This window comes from Protobothrops mucrosquamatus, unplaced genomic scaffold (genome assembly GCF_001527695.2).
Source record: "Protobothrops mucrosquamatus isolate PMUCROS unplaced genomic scaffold, P.Mucros_1.0 scaffold2835, whole genome shotgun sequence".
Taxonomy (NCBI): domain Eukaryota; kingdom Metazoa; phylum Chordata; class Lepidosauria; order Squamata; family Viperidae; genus Protobothrops; species Protobothrops mucrosquamatus.
In genome coordinates, this window is record NW_015388867.1 from 14,835 (window position 1) to 38,949 (window position 24,115).

At 41.4% G+C, this 24,115-nt stretch overlaps 1 protein-coding gene across 1 annotated transcript in view; it reads left to right on the forward strand.

Moving 5' to 3' along the window:
* The first annotated feature begins 602 nt into the window (after nucleotides 1–602).
* TWF2 (twinfilin actin binding protein 2) overlaps nucleotides 603–24,115 on the forward strand; it is a 29,682-nt gene continuing 6,169 nt past the window's right edge. The window contains exons 1-3 of the mRNA XM_015825845.1: nucleotides 603–776; nucleotides 2,957–3,052; nucleotides 5,440–5,544. Of these exons, the coding sequence (XP_015681331.1) occupies nucleotides 2,969–3,052; nucleotides 5,440–5,544 (189 nt within the window). The 5' untranslated portion in view covers nucleotides 603–776; nucleotides 2,957–2,968. The remainder of the gene's footprint in view (nucleotides 777–2,956; nucleotides 3,053–5,439; nucleotides 5,545–24,115) is intronic.

A 24,115-nucleotide genomic window follows, 5' to 3' on the forward strand; every position in this document is an offset into this window, starting at 1 on the left:
GTTTGACTAACAAACTCTGCTCTGTTCCCAACCAGTCAAGCCTTTGAGCGATAACATCAAAGCAAGAATTAAAACTAAATCAGAACACTAACAATTAAAAAATAACACCCACGCACACACTGTGCTGCCTATAATCGTAATAAAAATTGGATTGTTTTGATCCATGCATACACAAAGATGAACACCCACAGTCTGTTCGGGCGTGGTACTGTTTGATTATCTTGTGAAATGCAGGAAAAGTGGGTTTAACATATTTCTACGGGAAACATCTTTCAAAACTTGGGGGCTACCACAGAGAAGGAAACCCAGGATTTTCACAGCGCTAACAAGAAACAAGAACTATTCCACATTATCCTGGGATCTCTAGTGCTCCAGCCTTTACTCAGAATAAAGATAGAAGATCTATTGCCCTATAAATATTGTTGATTCCCATCATCCTTCACTACTAAATAAATTGTCTATGGTAGATGGAAGGATAGCTTCAGGTTCTCCATCCTAACGCTAAATAAAGATTTGATGCATAGTGATATATCAAATGTAATATCTCCTTTGCTTACTCATTAATTCTTTCTCCTCTCACCCTACCTTGACTTCCAGAGCAGTTAGTGCTTGGAGCCTCCAAAGAACTATCTCGGCGCTGGGATAAGGACTATGATTCCTTTGTGCTTCCTCTGCTAGATGAACTGCAACCATGCTATATCCTTTACCGCCTGGACACCCAAAATGCACAGGGCTATGAGTGGCTTTTCATCTCCTGGTCACCTGACAACTCTCCAGTAAGCTTTCAACTTATTCCTATTCATGGAATACAGGTTAAGAACATCCGGTTTCTGCTGAAGGATAAAAAATATGCAAGGTGCTCTTCAGAAACATTGAAGTTGCTCTACTTCCCTTTTCCAATATAAAACCACCAATGAATGGTGGTTGCATGTGCCTTATATCTGTTTAATCCAGGGGTCTTCAAACTTGGCCCTTTTATGACTTGTGGACTTCAACTCCCAGAATTCCTCAGTTCCTGGCTAAGGAATTCTGGGAGTTTAAGTCCACAAGTCATAAAAGGGCCAAGTTTGAAGACGCTTGGTTTAATCTATACTGCATTCATTGCCAGCCAGGAACTTTCCAGGTGTTAATGATTCCCATAATCTCCAGTCAGCACAGATCAGGGGTCTTCAGACTTGGCCCCTTTACGACTTGTGGACTTCAACTCCCAGAATTCCTCAGCTAGGCACGCTGGCTGAGGAATTCTGGGAGTTGAAGCCCACAAGTCGTAAAGGGGCCAAGTTTGAAGACCCCTGGCATAGAGTTTGACCATGGTAATCATGTATGCAAAGCTGCTTGGTTTAGAGTTAGTTGTTGTAAATATAGAACAGGTTTTTCCTAATTCAGTGCAGGCTCTCTCAATCATAATGGAAGAGCTTGGAGCTCAACAGATCAATTGGAACTCAGAACTTTCCCCAGATGATTGAAGCAGATTGTTTCTGAAGTAATACAGCTGTTTCAACTTTGAAACAGGACATTCTGAATTTGAAACAATTCAGATGTGAACTGTTTTACCTAATCTTACTAGTTGAATATGAAAATTAAACTCCAACATACTAGAAGTCACTAAATTGGTAAAGACTACATTATTTGTTTATTAAACATCAAGGCCACCCAACTTCTAATAACTGTGGGTGGCTTCACAAAATTAAAAGAACAACAATTCCACTAAAACAATAACTTTTCAAACCACCCTTCTAGATCTGGGGTAAAGGGGCAATTGTAATAATCTTAACTCAAGGCTTGGGAGAAGAACCGGTTTTTAGAGAACAGTTGAAAATGAGCAAGTGGGGAGACCATGCAAATCTTAGGGAAATGATTTTCCAAAGGCAAATACAGTGACAGAAGAGGCTCACTAGGTGACATTGATGGGACCTGAAGCAAGCCAAGTCCATTGGAGAATAAAAGAAAACAGATTCTGCAGGACACAGTTGGTTCCTCAAATAGCTAGACTTTATGCTGTGTAGGGCATTGTAAGAAAAAACCAGCAACTTGAATTGCATCTGAAGGCAACTGGTAATCAGTGCAGCTTACCTAGCAGGGGTCTTATATTCCCATTATTGTCATGCTACAGTCTGGATCAGCAGTAGCTTCTGAGTGGTGTTCGCCCCAGGTTTCACAAGCCTACGATATAATGGTATCAATCCAACAAATTGGATTACTTCTTTATGAGAAGTAATGACGTTTGCCCAGGTACGTTGTAGCATGTAATCAAGTTTCTGTAATCTCTGAATCAAGGAAGAATCCACCTGATTAGTACTTGGAGAGAGATCACTCGGAAATCCCAAGGTTGCAGGTTAAACTGCCAAGTAAACTACATGGACCTTCCATGAAGTCATCGGGAGTTGACTCGAAGGCCTGCTTGCTTGCTTGCTTACTTAATGAAGTTCAGGGTGAAAGAAAAATACTTTCCGTCCATTTATATTAGTATCCAGTCTTTATTTTAATACCTTTAAAGATGTACATGGAGAAGACTGAGCACTACAAATCTTGTCACAAAGAGCTGTTAATGTTTAGTCTTGTTATAATGGGTTAAGCAATCTGTGACTATATTTAAAAGCTGGCACAGCTTTTGTCCGTCTTGGGGAAGAGACCTCTAGTTGTATGAATTTCAGCTCTCAGAATTCTCAGCCTGGCCGTGCTGTCTGGGGAATTCTGGGAGCTGCTCAACACATCCAGAAGGTGCTTCTGGGGAAGACAGAGCTAACAAATTCATTTTGATATAAATATTGGTTAAAAAAGTTCCCTGCAATTCCAAATATGAAAAATCCTTCCTGATGGGTTTCAGAACCATAAATAATCCTGCAACTCTTTTTTTTTTTTTTTTGTCACTGTGAACTGGATAGTTCTAATAGTTAGCAGCCATGAATGTCTTCCCATAGTTCATATTCTCTTCTCTTTCTCTCTGTGCAACAAGGTTAGACTCAAGATGCTCTATGCAGCAACCCGAGCAACAGTAAAGAAAGAGTTTGGAGGAGGACACATCAAGGATGAACTCTTTGGGACAGCAAAGGTATGGCAGTTGGTCATATCCGCTGAGATCAGGACAATCAGAGTTGTAACCGTTGAGGTTTGGGGTCCTGCTTCTAAAAGCCAGACTAGCATTCGTCACCGCTACTCATTTTGAAGGGCTTGGTTTAAGATTGCAAGGATTCTGACTGCATTCATTGAAAAAAGAACTTGAGTTGTGTCTTCTGTTTTGCCATATGAAGGTGCATAGAGGTCCTGTCTGATTCATCCTTGCAGTGCATGCTCAGTTTGAAACCCTGATCAAATGAGTGCAGCGACTTGCGTACATGACTTGAGACAAGGACATAAGATGTCTATGGAGATTCTTAGTCATCCAGGTCATGCTTTTCCCAAAGGTGGTTTTTCCAGAGGCAACTGGACTCGTCTACAAAAGAAAACAAGGAAGTCCAGTTGCCTCTTGAAAAAGCACCTTTGGGATAGGTAAAGATGTACACAAGGTGATCTGTTTGTGCTGTAAGAGGAGAGGTGACCATTTATATCAGGGGTAGTCAACCTTGGCTCTTTTATGACTCGTGGACTTCAACTCCCAGAATTCCTGAGCCAGCTATGCTGGCTCAGGAATTCTGGGAGTTGAAGTCCACGAGTCATAAAAGAGCCAAGGTTGACTACCTCTGATTTATATCCTGTGGAAGATTGCTTGTCTCTAGCCTGCTTTTCTTTTGTCCTTCCTCAGTTATTTTGTTTGTTTACAACCTTCAGTTCAGAGGAAGTCTGGTCCCAAAGTCTTTAGACTGCTTTGCTGACTATACTAGTTCACTAATTTGGAAGGCAAAAATTTGTAATGCATGCATTGCATCAAGTCCCTGCCCTAGACTCTTTCCGTCCAAATTCAAACACAGTCATAACATGATAAAAAAAAAGGAGGAGTTTCATATTGTGTGGATTGGCATAAGTCTGGCTCTTAACTCAGAATTACTGATTATCTAAATGCTTTGTATCCTGTCCAATATAAAATTTAACTAGCTAAGCTTATTTTACCTATTGTCCGGAAAACCCATCGAAAATGCTTACAGACCTGGAACGTTTTTTTGAAAGTGCCAGAAGGGGGCAGTATTGCACATCAAATGATAATACATTAGATTATACAGTACTGTACTATAAATGAAATATTCTGGATCTCTCTCTGCAGAGCTCTGTCATTCAATATAATTGTGAGATCCTCGAGCAGCTATCCTCTTTACTACCATCTACTAGGGTTGTTTTGTTGTTGCTTATTTACTGAACTTAATAGGCCTCTGGATCACTGACGTCTCTTGGTGGCTTACAGTACTGTAAAACAAATGTAAAATCAAAGCGTTAAAACCCATAAAAAGAACTAAAACCAGTAAAATTAATAAAATGAACATTTAATCAACAGCGAAAAGACAAAGATGCATTTTGAGGACTTTTTAAAAAGCTAATACATGTGTTGGACCGCTCAACTCTAAAGGGAATGCATTTCAGCGATGAAGAGCAGCAATAGAGAAGGGCTTTAAAATTCATCTTTAACGTTTTTGTGTCACCGTCAGCCAAGTCCCTGGACCCTGAAGGTGAACCTTCCCAGGTGATCTCAGGAAGTATGGAGGAATAGCTTGAAAGTGATATTCTTTCAGATCTCTGTTGCCATGGAGAATTTTAAAGTAAGGACCAGTAATTTGTATTTAGTCCAGAAACAAGTTAGTACCAGTGCAGTGCAATAAACACAATGGTACTATGATTTCCTCACATTCTTCTCATAACCAACTTGGCCTCCCAGTTTTCGGTCAGGCAAAGTTTCCAGTCTGGGCAGCTTCAAGGCCCAACCCTGAGTGGATGAAGGCAGACTTGAGGCAAATTACCTCAGGTGACTTCAGCAAGTGAAATTTCTTTTAAGAAGATCCGTTGAGAAATGTGTCATGGCACATTGACCTTTATATAATGCAAGTGGTACCCATGACATATAATGACTTTCCTTCAGGATCTCTCAGGCTCCCTACTTCCATCTGATTCTTTTTTTTAATTTTTTTATTTTTAATGATGAATGGGAAAACTACCATGTTATAGAACGCCAACCTCAAGCATCTTTTGTAGTTCCCAGAAGGCCTCTGATCCTCATAGAGCTCCCAAATGCCTTCTTACCAAGTAAATATAGGAGAGCTGCAGCTCAAGTCTTTTTTTTTTTTTTAGAGCTCTTCCCTGCACCCTTTTAAACAAAAAAGAAGAGCTGAGATAATAGGCAACGTTCTGCAAGGCTAGAGGAGGTTGTAAAGAACAATTTTGCCAGTTTTCATTGGTTGGCACTTTTGTGGTGAACCAGACCAGTTAAGGCAGCCATTTTAAGAACGTATCCTATATTCTCCTTTGAACCCAGTTTCATGCTTTTCCTGTGATTGCTTTTCTGTTGGACCACAGGAAGACATCTCTCTCAGTGGCTACCAGAAGCATGTGTCTTCTTACTCTGCTCCAGCTCCTCTGACGGCAGCCGAACAAGAGCTTCAGCAGATCCGCATCAATGAGGTAAGAAGAAAGTTAACTGTGCTATTGATTATGCTATCATTGTTTCTTTCCAACTGCAATTTTCCCTTGGTGCTTTGTGTGGTAAAAATGTTCATGATGTCATTTAAACGTCATTCATTCCATTCAGGTGCAATTGGGAATAAAAGTTTGCTTTTGGAGGCTGTCGGATAGCCATAATAGTGTTTGCATTTTTCCATTTGGAAGAAACAGCTATGCGCTCCGGCTAGGAAAATGGAGTTCAAGATGCTTAAAAGGGAGATAAAAGCTTCTGAAATAGAGGAATATGCTGGTTGATGCTTCCTGTCTCTTTTCTCATCACTTTTCCTTCTGTGTTTCATTGATTTTTTGGAGGGAAAATGGTTTCCTTGTTTTTCAATCCCATAGTTGTACAGGGAAAATACCAAACTTGCGGCTATCATTCCCAAGATAGTTGCTATCCTTTAGGACGGTGACTTGCAATACTTGAGCAGCCATATTTTTCTAATCATTCATCTAATCATTGATTGATTTATTTCAAGTATTTCTGTATCACCCAACTCATATGACTCTAGTGGTAGGGGTAGGTAAAGCCTGCCTTCCCAGTTACAAAGTACCACTATCTTAAATCCTGGAGAAACTCAGGTTTCCTCCAGAAATAATGGCTGGCTATCATTATTTGGTAACATTTGATCCGGCTACCATGAAGGAATGGCAATGCACGTGTACTGATTTCCTGTTTCTACTCAGGTGGCGTAGGTTGCATGCTATTGAACATTCAGCTGTTTATGCAGTTATTTATTTGTTAGATGTACATCCCATCTTTCTTCCAAGAACACAACTTAACTTCTATGGGGATCTGGCTTCATTTTATCCCCCACAAGAGTAATCCAATGAGACAAAATTGCAGTGAGAGAGAGATTCCATGGCTAGGAGGGAACTTAAATCTGGCCCTAGTCCAATATCTGTGCCATTATGCCAGGACTAGCAATATATGCTATTTCTTACAGACATATTACTGTCCTTCCTCACCTATAGGACAGCTGCCCCATAAGCAAAGGAAAAAGAATGAAAACAGTTTTTGAGTTGTGCATGGGGCATAATGACATCATCCATAAGCGTAACGAAACATCATTGAGTGTGGACAATAGACCCAACTTTTTGTCCCAAGTTGATGTTGGGCTACTGATCCCACCATGCATAGCTATCAGAGTATTGACTGGGATGGAGAGGTGTTAAACAACATCCAGGATCTACCACTGTAAAGAAACACCCAGAAGGAAGGGTGTCACGTATTAGTTTGGAGGTTGTAATCCCACATTAAAAGTAGAAAGTTGAACTAATCCAGCGGTATGAAATCTGAATCAAAACACTCATAGTAAAAGGATAGCACAGTATTACAGGTAGTCTTCATTTAATGATCATTCATTCAATGACTGTTTAAAGTTAATGAATGAGTGGTACTGATGACCAGTCCTCAAAGATCCAGCCATTGCAGCACCCCCCCATGGCCACATGATCATAATCTGGGTGCCCGGCACCTGATTCGCACTTAGAATTCTGGCATCGTTCCGCAGCTACATGATTGCTATTTGCAACCTTCCTGTCCCGCTGCACTTGTGCCCAATGGGAGAGAGTACAAGTAACTTACTGGAGCAACTTGCGACCTTCCCTACAGGCTTCCCCATTGACTTTGCTTCTGGAAAGCCGGCAGGGAAGGGTACAAACTGGAATCGGGTTAATGTGGGATGAGGGATGATGCAACGCTTCACAGGCTGTTCATGCACCCTCCCCCACCCAGCAGCAGCCATCCCCAGTCCCACTGCACATGTATCGCACCTTGCGCTGCGCCTGGTCTGCCCATTTGCTGGCAAGCTGCCTGCAATCCTTGCTTAATGACAAGAACCGCAAGTGCCAGGATTGCCATTGCTTAGCATTGTGGTTACGTGCTGTTGTGCTTTATGACCACATGCTTAGTGAGGGAAGTTCTGGTCCAATTACCATTGTTAACCAAGGACTGCCTGTAGTTCATATGGATTTGAAGATTCTGTATACAGAAGGCACACCGGATAGCACTTTTCCAGTATTGCACAATAACAGAGATCTCATATAGTGTTATTTCCTGAATTAGTCTTTGAAGTATTGCCTTTTTATTTGTTTCTTTAACGCAATTTGTACATTGAGTTGAATAATGTTTAACCTGCCGGGTTTTGACTGTAGGACTTTCATTTCCCTCTGGCACATGATTATCAAGTCAGAAAATGATTTAGCAGCCGGGGTGAGATTGCTGCTTGTGTGTTTCCATTTGCATTATTGGCCCAAGCTCTCTGGGAGGTTTTCATCTCCTACCGAAGCGGATGATGAAGAAGCCTGAAAGCAAGCAGAAAGAAATTTCTCCCAGTTGTTTGTGTGGTAAATTTATAACTGTGGTAACAATTGACTGGTGTTATGTATGAGCTTTATATCCCGCCTCTTCCCCAGGATCCCATCGTGGTGTAGTATTCTTACCTCCATTATATGTGACCAGCCCTTTCCAGGAGATGCTGATCATATTGCCATAACATTGGCAGAGCCTGGGGGCCGCCCGGAGACTCAAGATTTCGACTGAGGGATACGGGCAGAGGTGGGACACGAGTCCCCACAGATGTAAACCATAGGAATAAGATTTTAAAGCTACCATGGCTATGCTGTCTTGAGAGAAAGTGAAGGGTTTGGAAACGGAAGGGCTTGTTGACTGAAGTACAAAAGGCATCTTCCTGTTTAAAGATAGAGAGTGAAAATGACTGGGATAGAATAGTAATATAAGGAAAAGCTGGGAGATTGGGCAAAAAAACACCTTTCTTTTAAGTCAAGAAAGAGCATATTGACCAAATTACCCAAAGCAAAACCTCTTAAATCAGTGGTTCTCAACCTGTGGGTCGGGACCCCATTTGGGGTCGATCGAGCATTTCATGGGGGTCGCCAAGCAAGGCTGTCTGCCATTTTTTTTGTCCGCCATTTTTTTTGTTTGCCATTTTTTCCCCCTTTTCCAGCGGGTGCCTTACCTCCCTTGGGCTGGGCCAGCTGGTGGTCGGCCTGCTCCGTCTCTGCCGCTTGCCAGCTACGCCTCGGCCGGCGCAGGGGGCGGAACCATGCATGCACGGCGCTCCCGGGCAGGGAAAGTCCTCGACTTACGACCGATTGGGTAGTCCTTGACTTACGACCGGTTGGGTAGTCCTCGACTTACGACCGGTTTAGTCCTCGGCTTACGACCGGTTGGGGTCGCAGCATTAAAAAGGTTGAGAACCACTGTCTTAAATTGAGATATACCAAGGGAACGTAACATAGTCTTGTCTTACCTATGACAAAACTGAGAAGGACTTAAAAGTTCTGGGCGGGGGAGTGCTACTTTGATTGGGGCTTGGAGTAGGCCGGGGGATGGATTTGAGCGTTATTATTTCTGAATTCTCCAAATAATTCACTCCTGCCTCGTCCTTCTGGGTTGCTTGCCAAAACCTGAACTTGGAATATTTGCACGAATTCACATTGGAGATCAGGTGGAAAGCTAGAGTTATTCATTAAGAAAGATAAAAGCTTAGAGAGCAGTGTGCCTACTTCTCTTTGGGGAGCGGGGTGCAAATCCTTTTTGGGCACTGGGCCTAAAAGCATATCTCTTTCACGTGTTTTCGTAATCTGAATCTGTTGAACTAGCCTGTACCAACTGTCAACCTAAATATTACTAGCGAGGGAGAACAAAGCGTCTTTATAGAGAGATCAGCCTTCCATCAGACCTGCACGCATCAGGTGCAGCCAAATAGCCTATTTGGGCCCCCAACTGAGTATACTGTATGTAGCACTCCAACCCTGCCTCGCCTCCCTCCCATTCTGCAGCTTTTCTTTAAATATGACAGGCCTGGAGCTTAGCTTCCCACCACACTTCTGCATGGCTGAGCGATTCTGACAGGTTGTGAAGAGAATCCCTTTTGCTTATGGCTCCATTTCTGGGTCATCCTGCTTGTGATCCAGTGTCACTGGTGGCAGATGAGACATCAGTTTTATTTTAGAGGATGCTCAGAGAATTGATTATCTCGCACAAAGCCTGAATAGACAGCCCCGTTTTTTGCATTCTGCCCTCACTTTTGATGTATAGGAATTGCCCTCAGTTAGATCAGTATGAATTCACACACCACGCTAAAGTGCTTATCTGCTTTCTCTGATTTGGGGTTAGCCTGTGAACCCAGGCATGGTTGGGTGTAAACCGTGGACTATAGTGTACAGTTGTACACTTATGGATGTAAAGAAGTCATAGTTAAGGCTAGTTTGGGGCAGCCAACTTCCATTTCTCCATGTTAGGGGCACTACTCTGAAGTAATAAAGGGTTGCCTAAGACAGGTGCTGATTAAAAAAAGGGGTTGTCTAAGACAGGCTCTGGCAGTTTAGCTTGGTGCTTCCTGCAACTTTCTTAAGCCATCGGGAAAGGTTTTTTGCTGACCTGAGAGCTAGGCCCAATCTTCTAGAGTTTGCAGCAGAAAGTCTTCCCTTACTGCATTCCATTTCTGGCCTAATCCTACTATTAGTATTAACCTACTATTAAAGCAGCCATTTCTCACAGAACTCACTCCAGGATAGATGATGATGATGATGATGATGATGATGATGATGATGATGATGATGATGATGATAGTAGTAGTAGTAGTAGTAGTAGTAGTAGTAGTAAAGTTGGAAGGGACCTTGAAGGTCATCTAGTCCAACCCCCTGCTCAGGCAGGAAACCCTATACCATTTTGGACAAATGGCTGTCCAGTCTCTTCTTAAAAACTTCCAGTGTTGGAGCATTCACCGCTTCTGGAGGCAGGTTGTTCCACTGGTTAATTGTTCTATCAGGAAGTTTCTCCTTAGTTCTAGGTTGCTTCTCTCCTTGATTAGTTTCCACCCGTTGCTTCTTGTCCTGCCTCCAGGCGCTTTGGAAAATAGCTTGACTCCCTTTTCTTTATGGCAGCCCCTGAGATATTGGAACACCGCTATCACCCAGAGCCATAACTACATTGTGCTGGTTACTCTAGATCAGGCATGTCAAACTCGCAACGTCACATGACGTCGCGCAACGTATTGTGACTTTTCCCCCATTGCCGGCAATGGGGTGGGCGCGGTTTCAGTATGATGCATCCGGCCCGCGGGCCGGCAGTTTGACATGCCTGCTCTAGATCAGCAGCCTCCAACCTTTTGGGCACCAGGGACCGGTTCCATGGAGAGAGATTTTTTCCACGGACTAGAACAGGTGTGGTTTTGCATGCTGCCTCTGTCCCGCAAATGGGGCTTCACTTGTTTGTGCAGTCCAGTTTCTGGCATGCCGCAGAAGTTACCAGTTCATAGGCTGGGGGTTGGGGACCCCTGCTTTAGATGCATCTTTCAAGGGGCAAACTCGAAGGGGGCTGTGCTGTTTGCTTTCCCAACCACGATGCCTGGCTCTGAGAAGCCCCTTGGACTGTTGTTTAGAGAGCAGCTGGTCAGCCAGCCAAAGGGCGAGGGTGACGCTGCTGCTTCTGGAAAATGAGTGTGCAGGAGGGACTGGTGGGTCTATCTCAACTGGCAGGTCTGCTTGAAACTTTTCTGCTTCTCCTCCAGTATGGTCCAAACTCATTTGAGACCTCTCTGCTGGTAAACTTACCATTTGAAGCTTTTTTTTAATTTTGGTTTGATTGAAATAATTTTCTGCATCTGCCTTGTGGAATAAAACAGGCTGGGTAAGTGTATCTATGGCATGCTTTCTGTTATTTCTTGCTCTTCTATTTCCTTGAGGAAAGTACAGCGATTAAATTAGGTTATGCTTGTGGAATGTGTTCCCTTTGCCACTGATTTAATAGGTGCTAACTTCATCTCTCTCAGGGCCTTAGAGAGATGTCCTGTCTGTCTGTCTATCTCTCAATCACTAAAGTTCCTCTAGGTATTTTTTATTATAGCCTCAAATACTAGTGTTAAACTCAGGCTTAGTTGAGCTGGATTGTATCCAGGTATGGTTTAAAATGGCCCCAGTGCTCTTCAACATCTTCATCAATGATTTGGACGAGGGGGTAGACGGGGAACTCATCAAATTTATAGATGACACCAAGCTGGCAGGAATAGCCAACACTCCAGAAGACAGGCTTAAGATACAGGAAGATCTTGACAGACTTGAACATTTGGCGCTATCGAACAAAATGAAATTCAGTGGTGAAAAAAGTAAGGTTCTACATTTAGGCAAGAAAAACCAAGTGCACAGGTATAGTATAGGGGGTACCTTGCTCAATAGTAGTAACTGTGAGAGGGATCTGGGAGTCCTAGTTGACAAACACTTAAATATGAGCCAGCAGTGTGCTGCAGTTGCCAAAAAGGCCAACACAGTGCTAGGCTGCATTAACAGAGGGATAGAATCAAGATCAAATGAAGTGTTAATATCACTTTACAATGCCTTGGTAAGGCCACACTTGGAATACTGCATCCAGTTTTGGTCACCACGATGTAAAAAAAGACTCTAGAAAGAGTACAGAGAAGAGCAACAAAGATGATTAGTGGACTGGAGGCTAAAGCACATAAGGAACGGCTGCTGGAATTGGGTATGTCTAGTTTAACGAAGAGAAGGACGAGGGGGGACATTCTAGCAGTGTTCCAATATCTCAGGGGCTGCCATAAAGAAGAGGGAGTCAAGCTATTCTCCAAAGCGCCTGAAGGCAGGACAAGAAGCAACGGATGGAAACTAACCAAAGAGAGAAGCAACCTAGAACTAAGGAGAAATTTCCTGATAGTTAGAACAATTAATCAGTGGAACAACCTGCCTCCAGAAGCTGTGAATGCTCCAACACTGGAAGTTTTTAAGAAGAGACTGGACAGCCATTTGTCTGAAATGGAATAGGGTTTCCTGCCTGAGCAGGGGGTTGGACTAGACAACCTCCAAGGTCCCTTCCAATTCTGTTGTTGTTGTTGTTTTTATTATTATTATTATAAATCTGCCAGGTTTTCTGCTTTCACAGAACAATGTAAGGAACAGTTTCCAACTTTTTTAAAAAAATAGCGACTACTCCATCAACTTAAAACTTTTTGAAGACAATCACATAAATTGGGAATAAATCTTATAAAATCCTAGTGATTTATTACCCTCAATTCTAAGCATTCTGCATCGCACTTATTACACTTCATTTATCTGCAGAAAGTAGCTCTTGGGAAAGAGAGAACATTTACCTAATGTGAAAAATGATTCAGTTAGGACGTTATTTCTTCCCATTCCCTGCTGATCACTTGCAATACCCTTATGGACTATCATTGGTAACCAGAGAATGGATATTACTGCTTCACAGTTTAATGTCTTTTCCTTCTTCTTTTCCTCTACTTAAATTGTAGATTGCATCTGTGCAATAGGATTTGCTTTGCCAGAAACCCTGATGGAGATTTTTTTTTTCTGGGTATGCAAATAAATGCCCAGAGGACCTCAGGAAGTCCTTGAAGCTGAATTGCCTGGCCATTGAATGTTTGCAGTTGCCTTGAAAATTCAAGGAGCTGATCTAAAGGGGTCTTTAGATAAACTGTTCAGGCCCTTGGTGCACTCCATTGGCATGTTAGGAATGCCAGCTGGATTGATCAGATGGAATGTCTTGACTTTTACATTTAAATAAGGAACATTAGCAGATGCAAATGATAATCTCCTAGCCTTGAACCATAGGTTTCCTGGAAGCCTGACCTGTTGATAAGAATTGGGTGTTATGGACAGTTTGGAAAATCTCAAGCTTAATCCCAAATCCATTTATCAAACTGTGAATTTCTTTAGAAGATAAGAGGGCTTGTTTCAAATACATGCAGGTCAATGGGAAGTCAGAATTGAGGATAATTATTCAGAGTGACCATTAAGTCAGTTCCAAAAAGAGTAGGATGCATTTTCCATTTAGATTACCCAATATTGCAATTGCATTATTTATGTATCTGTGTTNTTTTGCTTTAGATTCCCCTGCCTTTACGTCTCTAGCCTGATTCAAAAGCCCTTGTTTTCTGGAAGCATACTCACCCTTTCAGCCATGGCCTTTTGTGCCAGTCCTTGAACAAGCAGCTGCTAGAATGTACTATAACCAATACAAAATGGCCAAGTGTGGGAGGGCCGCTGGACAAGTGTGGGAGGGCCGCATTTAAATAAAGCAGGGAGGGCTCTTAGCGGGCCGGATTAAACCGGTCCGCGGGCCGCAAATGGCCCGCGGGCCGGACTTTGGACATGCCTGGTGTAAACCATGGACTATAGTGTACAGTTGTATACTTATGGATGTAAAGAAGTCATAGTTAAGGCTAGTTTGGGGCAGCCAACTTCCATTTCTCCATGTTAGGGGCACTACTCTGAAGTAATAAACGGTTGCCTAAGACAGGTGCTGATTAAAAAAAGGGGTTGTCTAAGACAGGCTCTGGCAGTTTAGCTTGGTGCTTCCTGCAGCTTTCTTAAGCCATCAGGAAAGGTTTTTTGCTGACCTGAGAGCTAGGCCCAATCTTCTAGAGTTTGCAGCAGAAAGTCTTCCCTTACTGCATTCCATTTCTGGCCTAATCCTACTATTAGTATTAACCTACTATTAAAGCAGCCATTTCTCACAGAACTCACTCCAGGATAGATGATGATGATGATGATGATGATGATGATGATGATGATAATAGTAGTAGTAGTAGTAGTAGTAGTAGTAGTAGTAGTAGTAGTAAAGTTGGAAGGGACCTTGAAGGTCATCTAGTCCAACCCCCTGCTCAGGCAGGAAACCCTATACCATTTTGGACAAATGGCTGTCCAGTCTCTTCTTAAAAACTTCCAGTGTTGGAGCATTCACCGCTTCTGGAGGCAGGTTGTTCCACTGGTTAATTGTTCTATCAGGAAGTTTCTCCTTAGTTCTAGGTTGCTTCTCTCCTTGATTAGTTTCCACCCGTTGCTTCTTGTCCTGCCTCCAGGTGCTTTGGAAAATAGCTTGACTCCCTTTTCTTTATGGCAGCCCCTGAGATATTGGAACACTGCTATCACCCAGAGCCATAACTACATTGTGCTGGTTACTCTAGATCAGGTATGTCAAACTCGCGACGTCACGTGACGTCGCGCGACGTATTGCGACTTTTCCCCCATTGCCGGCAATGGGGTGGGCGCGGTTTCAGTATGATGCATCCGGCCCGCGGGCCGGCAGTTTGACATGCCTGCTCTAGATCAGCAGCCTCCAACCTTTTGGGCACCAGGGACCGGTTCCATGGAGAGAGATTTTTTCCACGGACTAGAACAGGTGTGGTTTTGCATGCTGCCTCTATCCCGCAAATGGGGCTTCACTTGTTTGTGCAGTCCAGTTTCTGGCATGCCGCAGAAGTTACCAGTTCATAGACTGGGGGTTGGGGACCCCTGCTTTAGATGCATCTTTCAAGGGGCAAACTCGAAGGGGGCTGTGCTGTTTGCTTTCCCAACCACGATGCCTGGCTCTGAGAAGCCCCTTGGACTGTTGTTTAGAGAACAGCTGGTCAGCCAGCCAAAGGGTGAGGGTGATGCTGCTGCTTCTGGAAAATGAGTGTGCAGGAGGGACTGGTGGGTCTATCTCAACTGGCAGGTCTGCTTGAAACTTTTCTGCTTCTCCTCCAGTATGGTCCAAACTCATTTGAGACCTCTCTGCTGGTAAACTTACCATTTGAAGCTTTTTTTAAATTTTGGTTTGATTGAAATAATTTTCTGCATCTGCCCTGTGAAATAAAACAGGCTGGGTAAGTGTTTCTATGCCAAGCTTTCTGTCATTTCTTGCTCTTCTATTTCCTTGAAAGTACAGCGATTAAATTAGGTTATGCTTGTGGAATGTGTTCCCTTTGCCACTGATTTAATAGGTGCTAACTTAATCTCTCTCAGGGCCTTAGAGAGATGTCCTGTCTGTCTGTCTATCTCTCAATCAATAAAGTGCCTCTAGGTATTTTTTATTATAGCCTCAAATACTAGTGCTAAACTCAGGCTTAGTTGAGCTGGATTGTATCCAGGTATGGTAGCATTGCATTTAAAATGGCCCCAGTGCTCTTCAACATCTTCATCAATGATTTGGACGAGGGGGTAGACGGGGAACTCATCAAATTTATAGATGACACCAAGCTGGCAGGAATAGCCAACACTCCAGAAGACAGGCTTAAGATACAGGAAGATCTTGACAGACTTGAACATTTGGCGCTATCTAACAAAATGAAATTCAGTGGTGAAAAAAGTAAGGTTCTACATTTAGGCAAGAAAAACCAAGTGCACAGGTATAGTATAGGGGGTACCTTGCTCAATAGTAGTAACTGTGAGAGGGATCTGGGAGTCCTAGTTGACAAACAGTTAAATATGAGCCAGCAGTGTGCTGCAGTTGCCAAAAAGGCCAACATAGTGCTAGGCTGCATTAACAGAGGGATAGAATCAAGATCACGTGAAGTGTTAATACCACTTTTACAATGCCTTGGTAAGGCCACACTTGGAATACTGCATCCAGTTTTGGTCACCACGATGTAAAAAAAGACTCTAGAAAGAGTACAGAGAAGAGCAACAAAGATGATTAGGGGACTGGAGGCTAAAACATATAAAGAACGATTGCTGGAATTGGGTATGTCTAGTTTAACGAAGAGAAGGACGAGGGGTAACATGATAGTAGTGTTCCAATATCTCAGGGGCTGCCACAAAGAAGAGGGAGTCAAGCTATTTTCCAAAGTGCCTGAAGGCAGGACAAGAAGCAACAGATGGAAACTAATCAAAGAGAGAAGCAACCTAGAACTAAGGAGAAACTTCCTGATAGTTAGAACAATTAATCAGTGGAACAACCTGTGGAACAACCTGTGAATGCTCCAACACTGGAAGTTTTTAAGAAGAGACTGGACAGCCATTTGTCTGAAATGGAATAGGGTTTCCTGCCTGAGCAGGGGGTTGGACTAGACAACCTCCAAGGTCCCTTCCAATTCTGTTGTTGTTGTTATTATTATTATTATTATAAATCTGCCAGGTTTTCTGCTTTCACAGAACAATGTAAGGAGCAGTTTCCAACTTTTTTAAAAAATAGCGACTACTCCATCAACTTAAAACTTTTTGAAGACAATCACATAAATTGGGACTAAATCTTATAAAATCCTAGTGATTTATTACCCTCAATTCTAAGCATTCTGCATCGCACTTATTACACTTCATTTATCTGCAGAAAGTAGCTCTTGGGAAAGAGAGAACATTTACCTAATGTGAAAAATGATTCAGTTAGGACGTTATTTCTTCCCATTCCCTGCTGATCGCTTGCAATACCCTTATGGACTATCATTGGTAACCAGAGAATGGATATTACTGCTTCGCAGTTTAATGTCTTTTCCTTCTTCTTTTCCTCTACTTAAATTGTAGATTGCATCTGTGCAATACGATTTGCTTTGCCAGAAACCCTGATGGAGATTTTTTTTTCTGGGTATGCAAATAAATGCCCAGAGGACCTCAGGAAGTCCTTGAAGCTGAATTGCCTGGCCATTAAATGTTTGCAGTTGCCTTGAAAATTCAAGGAGCTGATCTAAAGGGTTCTTTAGATAAACTGTTCAGGCCCTTGGTGCACTCCATTGGCATGTTAGGAATGCCAGCTGGATTGATCAGATGGAATGTCTTGACTTTTACATTTAAATAAGGAACATTAGCAGATGCAAATGATAATCTCCTAGCCTTGAACCATAGGTTTCCTGGAAGCCTGACCTGTTGATAAGAATTGGGTATTGTGGACAGTTTGGAAAATCTCAAGGTTAATCCCAAATCCATTTATCAAACTGTGAATTTCTTTAGAAGATAAGAGGGCTTGTTTCAAATACATGCAGGTCAATGGGAAGTCAGAATTGAGGATAATTATTCAGAGTGACCATTAAGTCAGTTCCAAAAAGAGTAGGATGCATTTTCCATTTAGATTACCCAATATTGCAATTGCATTATTTATGTATCTGTGTTTCTGAGTGTGCAGGTGTACACTTGCTTGATCGTTGCATTGCATCTTGTTCTTTAAACTGCTCTGACAGCATTGCTGAAGAGGAGCATGCAAATGAATTATGTTAAAATGAATTACTGCAGTAGATATATAAATGTCTAAGGATCTTCATTTCTTACTATCTTGATTTGTGGTTTGATAAAGTGCTATTAGTTTTATAAGCACTTTGGCAGTGGAATATTGATTGAAGTAATATTTTATACTTTTGGCCCTAGATCATCTTTGCTCTTCAATCAGTTATAGTAACCTGGTGGGCAGTCAGTCCTCATGACTATTCAGAGATTCAGAAATTCAGAGAAGAGCAACTAAGATGATCAAAGGCGTGGAGGCTAAAACATACGAAGAACGGCTGCGGGACTTTGGTTTGGCTAGTCTAAAGAAAAGAAGAAATAGGAGAGACATGATAGCAGTGTTTCAGTATCTGAGGGGCTGCCACAAGGCAGAAGGGGTCAGGTTGTTCACCAGAGCACCAGAGAGAAGGACAAGAAACAATGGTTGGAAACTGATCAAGGAGAGAAGCAACCTGGATTTAAGGAGAAACTTCCTGACAGTGAGGACAATCAACCAGTGGAACAGCTTACCCCCAGAAATCGTGGGTGCCCCATCACTGGAGATCTCCAAGAAAAAAACTAGACAATCACCTGTCTAAGATGGTGTAGGTTCTCCTGCGTAAGCGGGCAGGGGGGTGGACTAGAAGACCACCAAAGTCCCTTCCAGCTCTATTGTATTCTATTATTTTCTTTTATCTATTTATTTCTCCTTTCACAGCACACTTGGATATAGCACAGAAGCCTTTATCTATGGTTTTTCATTTTGTCCGATTTGGAAACTCTAGTTGTTGTCTTAGGAAAAGCCAACCTCTTAAACCAGTACCAAAATGTCATTTAGGGTTATACCGTATTTGAAAGTTGAAGATATCATAGTTTATTTCTGAGTCATGTGAAAGAGGGAATAAAGATGAACTTACTCCTATGGAAATTTGCTAATCCAAGTTTAGAACCCTTTTGAACCCCAAGTGTAGAATCCCATCTTGAACCCTTTTCATTGGAAATTGTCTTTGAAAGAAAAATAAATGTATTGCAATCACTTGAATACTTATGCAAGTCTTATCTAATCTTGATGTTTTTAATGAATTTTTAGAAGGCCATGATTAAAGCAAGAAACTATGGTATGATTACGGCAGAAATGCAGTTTTCAAAACCATTTAGATAGCTCAAAAAACCTAACTTCTTTATTGGGTTGGTTAACCTTTGTATGACTCAATTACATTGTTTGTCTGTTTGAGTAATCAAGAGCTGTGGGAGGCTTTCCATAACGTAGGTGCCTTCTATTCGGTCATTGTTTTGAGTTTGTGTTTTTTTTTTTAAAAGTGAAATAAATGTGCTAAGCCATAATAGGCTTGACATAACTCCTTTAACCTGTTCGTTAATGTAAAAGTAGCGGGAAACTATTCCTCTGACAAGTTTGCTGCTTTGTTTCAGTGAAAAAAAACTTGGAGGGTTTTGTATGACCATGGCACCCAAATTGCCTGTCCTTGTATATCAGAAGATTTTGGCTCTCTCTATATTGTGGATGCTTCTGAAGGAAGTCTATGGCTGTTTTTGTTTTGCTTGTGCTCTAAGGCAGGGGGTCCCCAACCCCTGGTCCGTGGACTGGTACTGGGCTGTGGGCACTTAGGAACTGGGCACAGCTGGAGGCGCACTGAAAGCGCATCGTCCATCTCCAGGAATGCAGCAAGTCTGCAGGAGAAATCTCTCCCTCCATGGAAAAAATGTCTTCCATGAAACCTGTCAAAGCACATAGTATCAAAGCACAATTCCCTCCTCTAATTAACAGTCATAAATCACATTCTCCAATTAGTTTGAAATGCAGACTTTCCCTCCAGTTCTTCAACCAGCCATTTCTTATCATCTCTTATTTCAAAAAACCTTGGTTCTCACACTAGTTACAATATTGTTATGTCTAACTAAACTCCCATGCACATTCCTCCTCCTCCCCCCCCCCCCAGTATCATCTAATTCTAACTCTAATTCTAAGAGTAAAACATAAGAAGGAAAATGGCTGCATCTCCATATGTTGTCAAAGCAAGAACATCCGATATTAGCAGCGTTGACAAAACCGGTCCCTGGTGCCAAAAGGGTTGGGGACCTCTGCTCTAAGGATTTTCAGTCGCAGCTCTCTGGCAGGGATGAAGGGGACTTCCTCCAAAGTTACTTGTATGTATTTTGAGGGGAATAAGCGGCACAGTAGATAATATACAGTAAGTATTAAATCCCAGTGGCCAGCTTTTTCATGCATAACACGATCTATTGCCTGCCGCTTGATTCGGGAGAAATTATTTTATTAAATAATTCTTCATCGCTTTTGAACTCTTGTGTCTTCTCTTCACCTGCCCTCAGGATTCAGATTCCCAGGAGTCCTACACTGAGATGGTAGGCTTGATGTTACGCATTTCTTCTCAGAATGCATGCTTTGTCTAAAAGAATGGGATTAATCCCCCCTTGATTTGTACACTGCTGGATTGGCTCAGCCCATCCAGAAAAAAGTTTGGGAGTTCCTGAAATAATGTTTGAAAGTTGCTTGGGTGTATGTGAGATTGATCAAACTAAGACATAAGCAAAATAAGATAGAGGCAGAATGCATGGGGAAATGAAGTATTCTTGATATAAGCTTATAAATGATCTTAACTGTAAGTGCCAGGGTTTTTAAAAAAAATTCTAAGGATATAGTTTGGGAATCCTACTAGTTCCAAGGCTAATTGCAGACCTTCAAGTGATACGGAGGTCAAGAGTGGTTTTTATCACTACTGTATGGCCACATTAGCTAGATGTTTGCTCAGTTATTCATGCCCCAGAGACATCTAGACTGGCATAATATAAAACTTTCTATCTGAGGCTTTGAAAGACTTCAGCAACAATATTATTTAAAGGAGGAAAGCATTTTAGCTGTTGATATTGAGTCCTGTGATGATGGGAGTGCAACTACAACAAAGGATTTCCAGTGCCTGCATTGTTGGTCAATTAGGAATCATGTGTTTTTGCTGATGTAGTGCAAATCATCCAGATTTCAGCCCTGTGTTATCTGTTTTTGCCTTCCCCTGAGCAAAAGCCCTACAAGAATATATGTGTGGATTGCAGGAAGATTTCAAGTAGTGGTCATCTGTAGAACCTGTACATGTATATCTATGTATTATAGTGATATACAGTAATCAAAGTGGCATGCAGCACTTGTCTCAAGGTACTTTTCCAAATGAAAAGTATTTGATGATACTGTTTTTCCAGCATTTGGCTAGTAAGCTGGTCTATATAAAGAAAAAGCCTGCTTCGAGAGAGAAACATTTTTTCAGCAGTTACATGTGCTTGGTCCAATTGTAGTTGTACATATTGCAGCATTGACTTTAAAAGCCATCGCAGTTAAGTCCAGGTAAAGCTGAATGTTTAGAAGTCATTGCAGACAGATGGATGCTCTGCTAAACAAGCTGTGTGGTTTATTGAACGTTAACCTACAACCAAGGTTTCAGACCAGTTGTCCTCTATTAAGGATTGTTGTTGAGTATTAGTACATTCCAGGATAGATGAAAGTTGGGCGACATTTCTTTTGTTTCTGTTATAATACGATGTCATTTCCTTGCCTCCTACTGACAGATGGTTTTGGGCTGCTGCTGCTGCCCATCTGTGGTAGAATACCCTCATCCCGAGGAGGTAGGCCATGTTGCCTGCATTCTGTCTTCTGTTTTGTTTTGCAGAGCTCTTTCTCTTGATTATTCGTTTCATCACATTCTCCTTTATATATTTGCTCCACGATATTCCAGAGTTCACTTTCTGTTAACCCAGTTCGCAAACTTTCCCATTTTAGATCTAGAATCATAGATCGAAGTCCAATGTCTGACTCAGTGCAGCTAAAGATTATCCAAGGAGCCTTCGTAGACATGTTTCTCGGGTGGCTGAATTCAAAATAAAGTATATGTAAATCCAAGTCTTGAATTTCTTGAGCTATTATAGTATATCTAATGGCTATTAAATATTATGAATGGATTTGAATCCTTTATCCCAAGAACTGACTATAGGTAGTTCTAGCATTCCTTAAAAGATAGAAATATACAAGAGCCGTAAAGTACTAAGAAACTTTACATCTCTCTTGTTTCTTTAGTATTCTGTTATTGAAAGAATTGATGTGGCTTCATGTCCCCATAAGCCTTTTTTTTTTTTTTTTTTGGAGGGCGGGATGTCTTTAAGACCTTCTGGACTCCTGGTGTCTATCTGGACAAATCCCTGTAGCTTTCTTGGCAAGATTTAAGAAGTAGTTTGCCATTGCCTCCTCCCTAGGGTTGAGAGAACATATCTGGCCCAAGGTCACCTAAGCTGCCTCTGTGCCTAAGGAAGGACTAGAACTTATGGTCTCCCAGTTTTTAGCCTAACTACTACACTGGGTTCTTAAGCCTAATCCATCATTCCTTTATGGCAGGGGTAGTCAACCTTGGCTCTTTTATGACTCGTGGACTTCAACTCCCAGAATTCCTGAGCCAGCTTAGCTGGCTCAGGAATTCTGGGAGTTGAAGTGCACGAGTCATAAAAGAGCCAAGGTTGACTACCCCTGCTTTATGGTTTTATGTTTGCAAACTTTTTTTTCCTCTAAACTGCTTTGAGAGAAATATGGTATAAAGGTTAAATTACTTAAAGGACAATATGAATTTCTAATGGGGAAAAAAATGGATTCTCTGCATTTATTTTAGAGTAAACTGCACATACATGGTGGTTTTTAAAAGTCTTCAATGATAAATGGTTCTTTTTTCTTTTTTCAATTTCATGGCTTTTTTGTAAAAGGTAAAAGAAGCCTTGAGAAGCTCAGTGTTAAGTTGTCCAGTGAGTTTGCAGATACACCCATGAACTTTTCCTGGCAATAATATACAGGTGGTTTGCCTTTACCTTCCATTTAATATTTTCTAACTTCCTGAACTACAGACGTGGAATTTCTTTGTAATCTCCCATCTAAGTACTATTCTTGTCTGACCAAGTTTAGCTTTGAAACTCAGACAAGACTGTTACTGTTACTGAGATATTTTTTTTTTTGCCTTGAATTTCTTCCAAACAATTCCATTCTTTTTATTATGCTGATAAATTTGGCAAACATATATTACTAGTTAATTTACTAGCATATTTAATTTTGGGTTGCTACAAGAATGCAAAAATTCAGTTTATTTCAATAAATATATCGGAAAGTTTTTTTTTAATTTGAAGAATCTTAGAGAATTTATCAAAATTTAAATAATTAAAACATATAGTAAATTCTATCTCACACTGATAAATGTAGTAAGCCTCTTGGGTGATCCTGGTTAGTTACACGGTGTAATAAATATGTCTGTACGTGATGTTAGGAAGGGCTCCATTTCTCTGAATTTTGGTTCAAGGAGGTGAGTCTGGATTTGCATCCCTTTTAGCTTCCACTTGTATTATTACAATCCCCATCTGATTATGGATGCTTGATATATAAAAGCTATGAAAAAGATCGCACCGATTAGAAATTAGAGCCAAAACAAGATTGGATGGCCGATTGCATCTCATTTTTTTTCTTTAATATTAGGATTCAGACCACAAAATATAAAGAGAAAGGGTTGACATTATTTTCTTCCCTCCCAATGAAAATACTGTTCTGATGAGAGAGGTTTACAGTATATTGGCAGGCATGAAGAGCAGGGTGCTGGGAATTTTTCATTATGATTGTAACGTGGGCAAAGCCTGTGATACAAATCCTCCCCACATATTGTGATCCTGTTAATGTTGTTTAGAAAATGAAGAAAAATACAGGTACATCAAACGCAAAAGATTTAGATTTGCTACCAGATTTCTGTTGCTTCACGTGCCTCCCGCATTCTAATTTGTAGAGTCCTCTTGCATTTAATTGCACTCCTTTATGATCAATCCAAGGTTTTATTTTATTTTTTTTAGAGTAGCAAGAGAAATATCTCTGTCTGTCCCATAAGGTTCAGGTGGGAATACAGTTTCAAACAAAGCTAAGCAGGGTCATGCCTAACTAGTACCGTACTTAAATGGGAGAGTTCCAGGGCAGACCACATCTGAAGGTTAGACGGTCAAGTTTAAAAAACACCCTGGAAAAATGCATTGTCAATCCACTCTCATGTGGTTACTAACAAAAAAATTACATTGATTAGGCCATGTCAATCAAACTCCTCTCCAGAGCCCCAAGTGGTAAACTAGCTCATCCCCCAATTTGTTATGGGGAAGACTCAACACAGACAGGAATTCAGGCCGATGAATTTAGAAGGAAAGAGAGCAGGCCACTTTTCAACATAAAATTTATAGATCGCCTCCATAATGTTCAACTGACTGACTTTTCAACATAATATTTATAGATTGCCTCCATAATGTTCAACTCGCACTGTGTTCTGGCTAAGAAAAGGTCAGACTTCTGAACTTTACACTCAATTTGCATTAAATTTCACTATCCTGCTTAGTTATCTTGGCTAGAAACATCCTAGAACTATTGTGACTCATTTGAGCTTTACTGTCTGAGATAACCAATCATTCACCTATTGCAAACTATGACCATAAAAGTCTTCCCTGTCCTTTGGTCAAAGGTAGCAACTGAGGTTATTCAGTGACGTCTTCCAGTTTAATC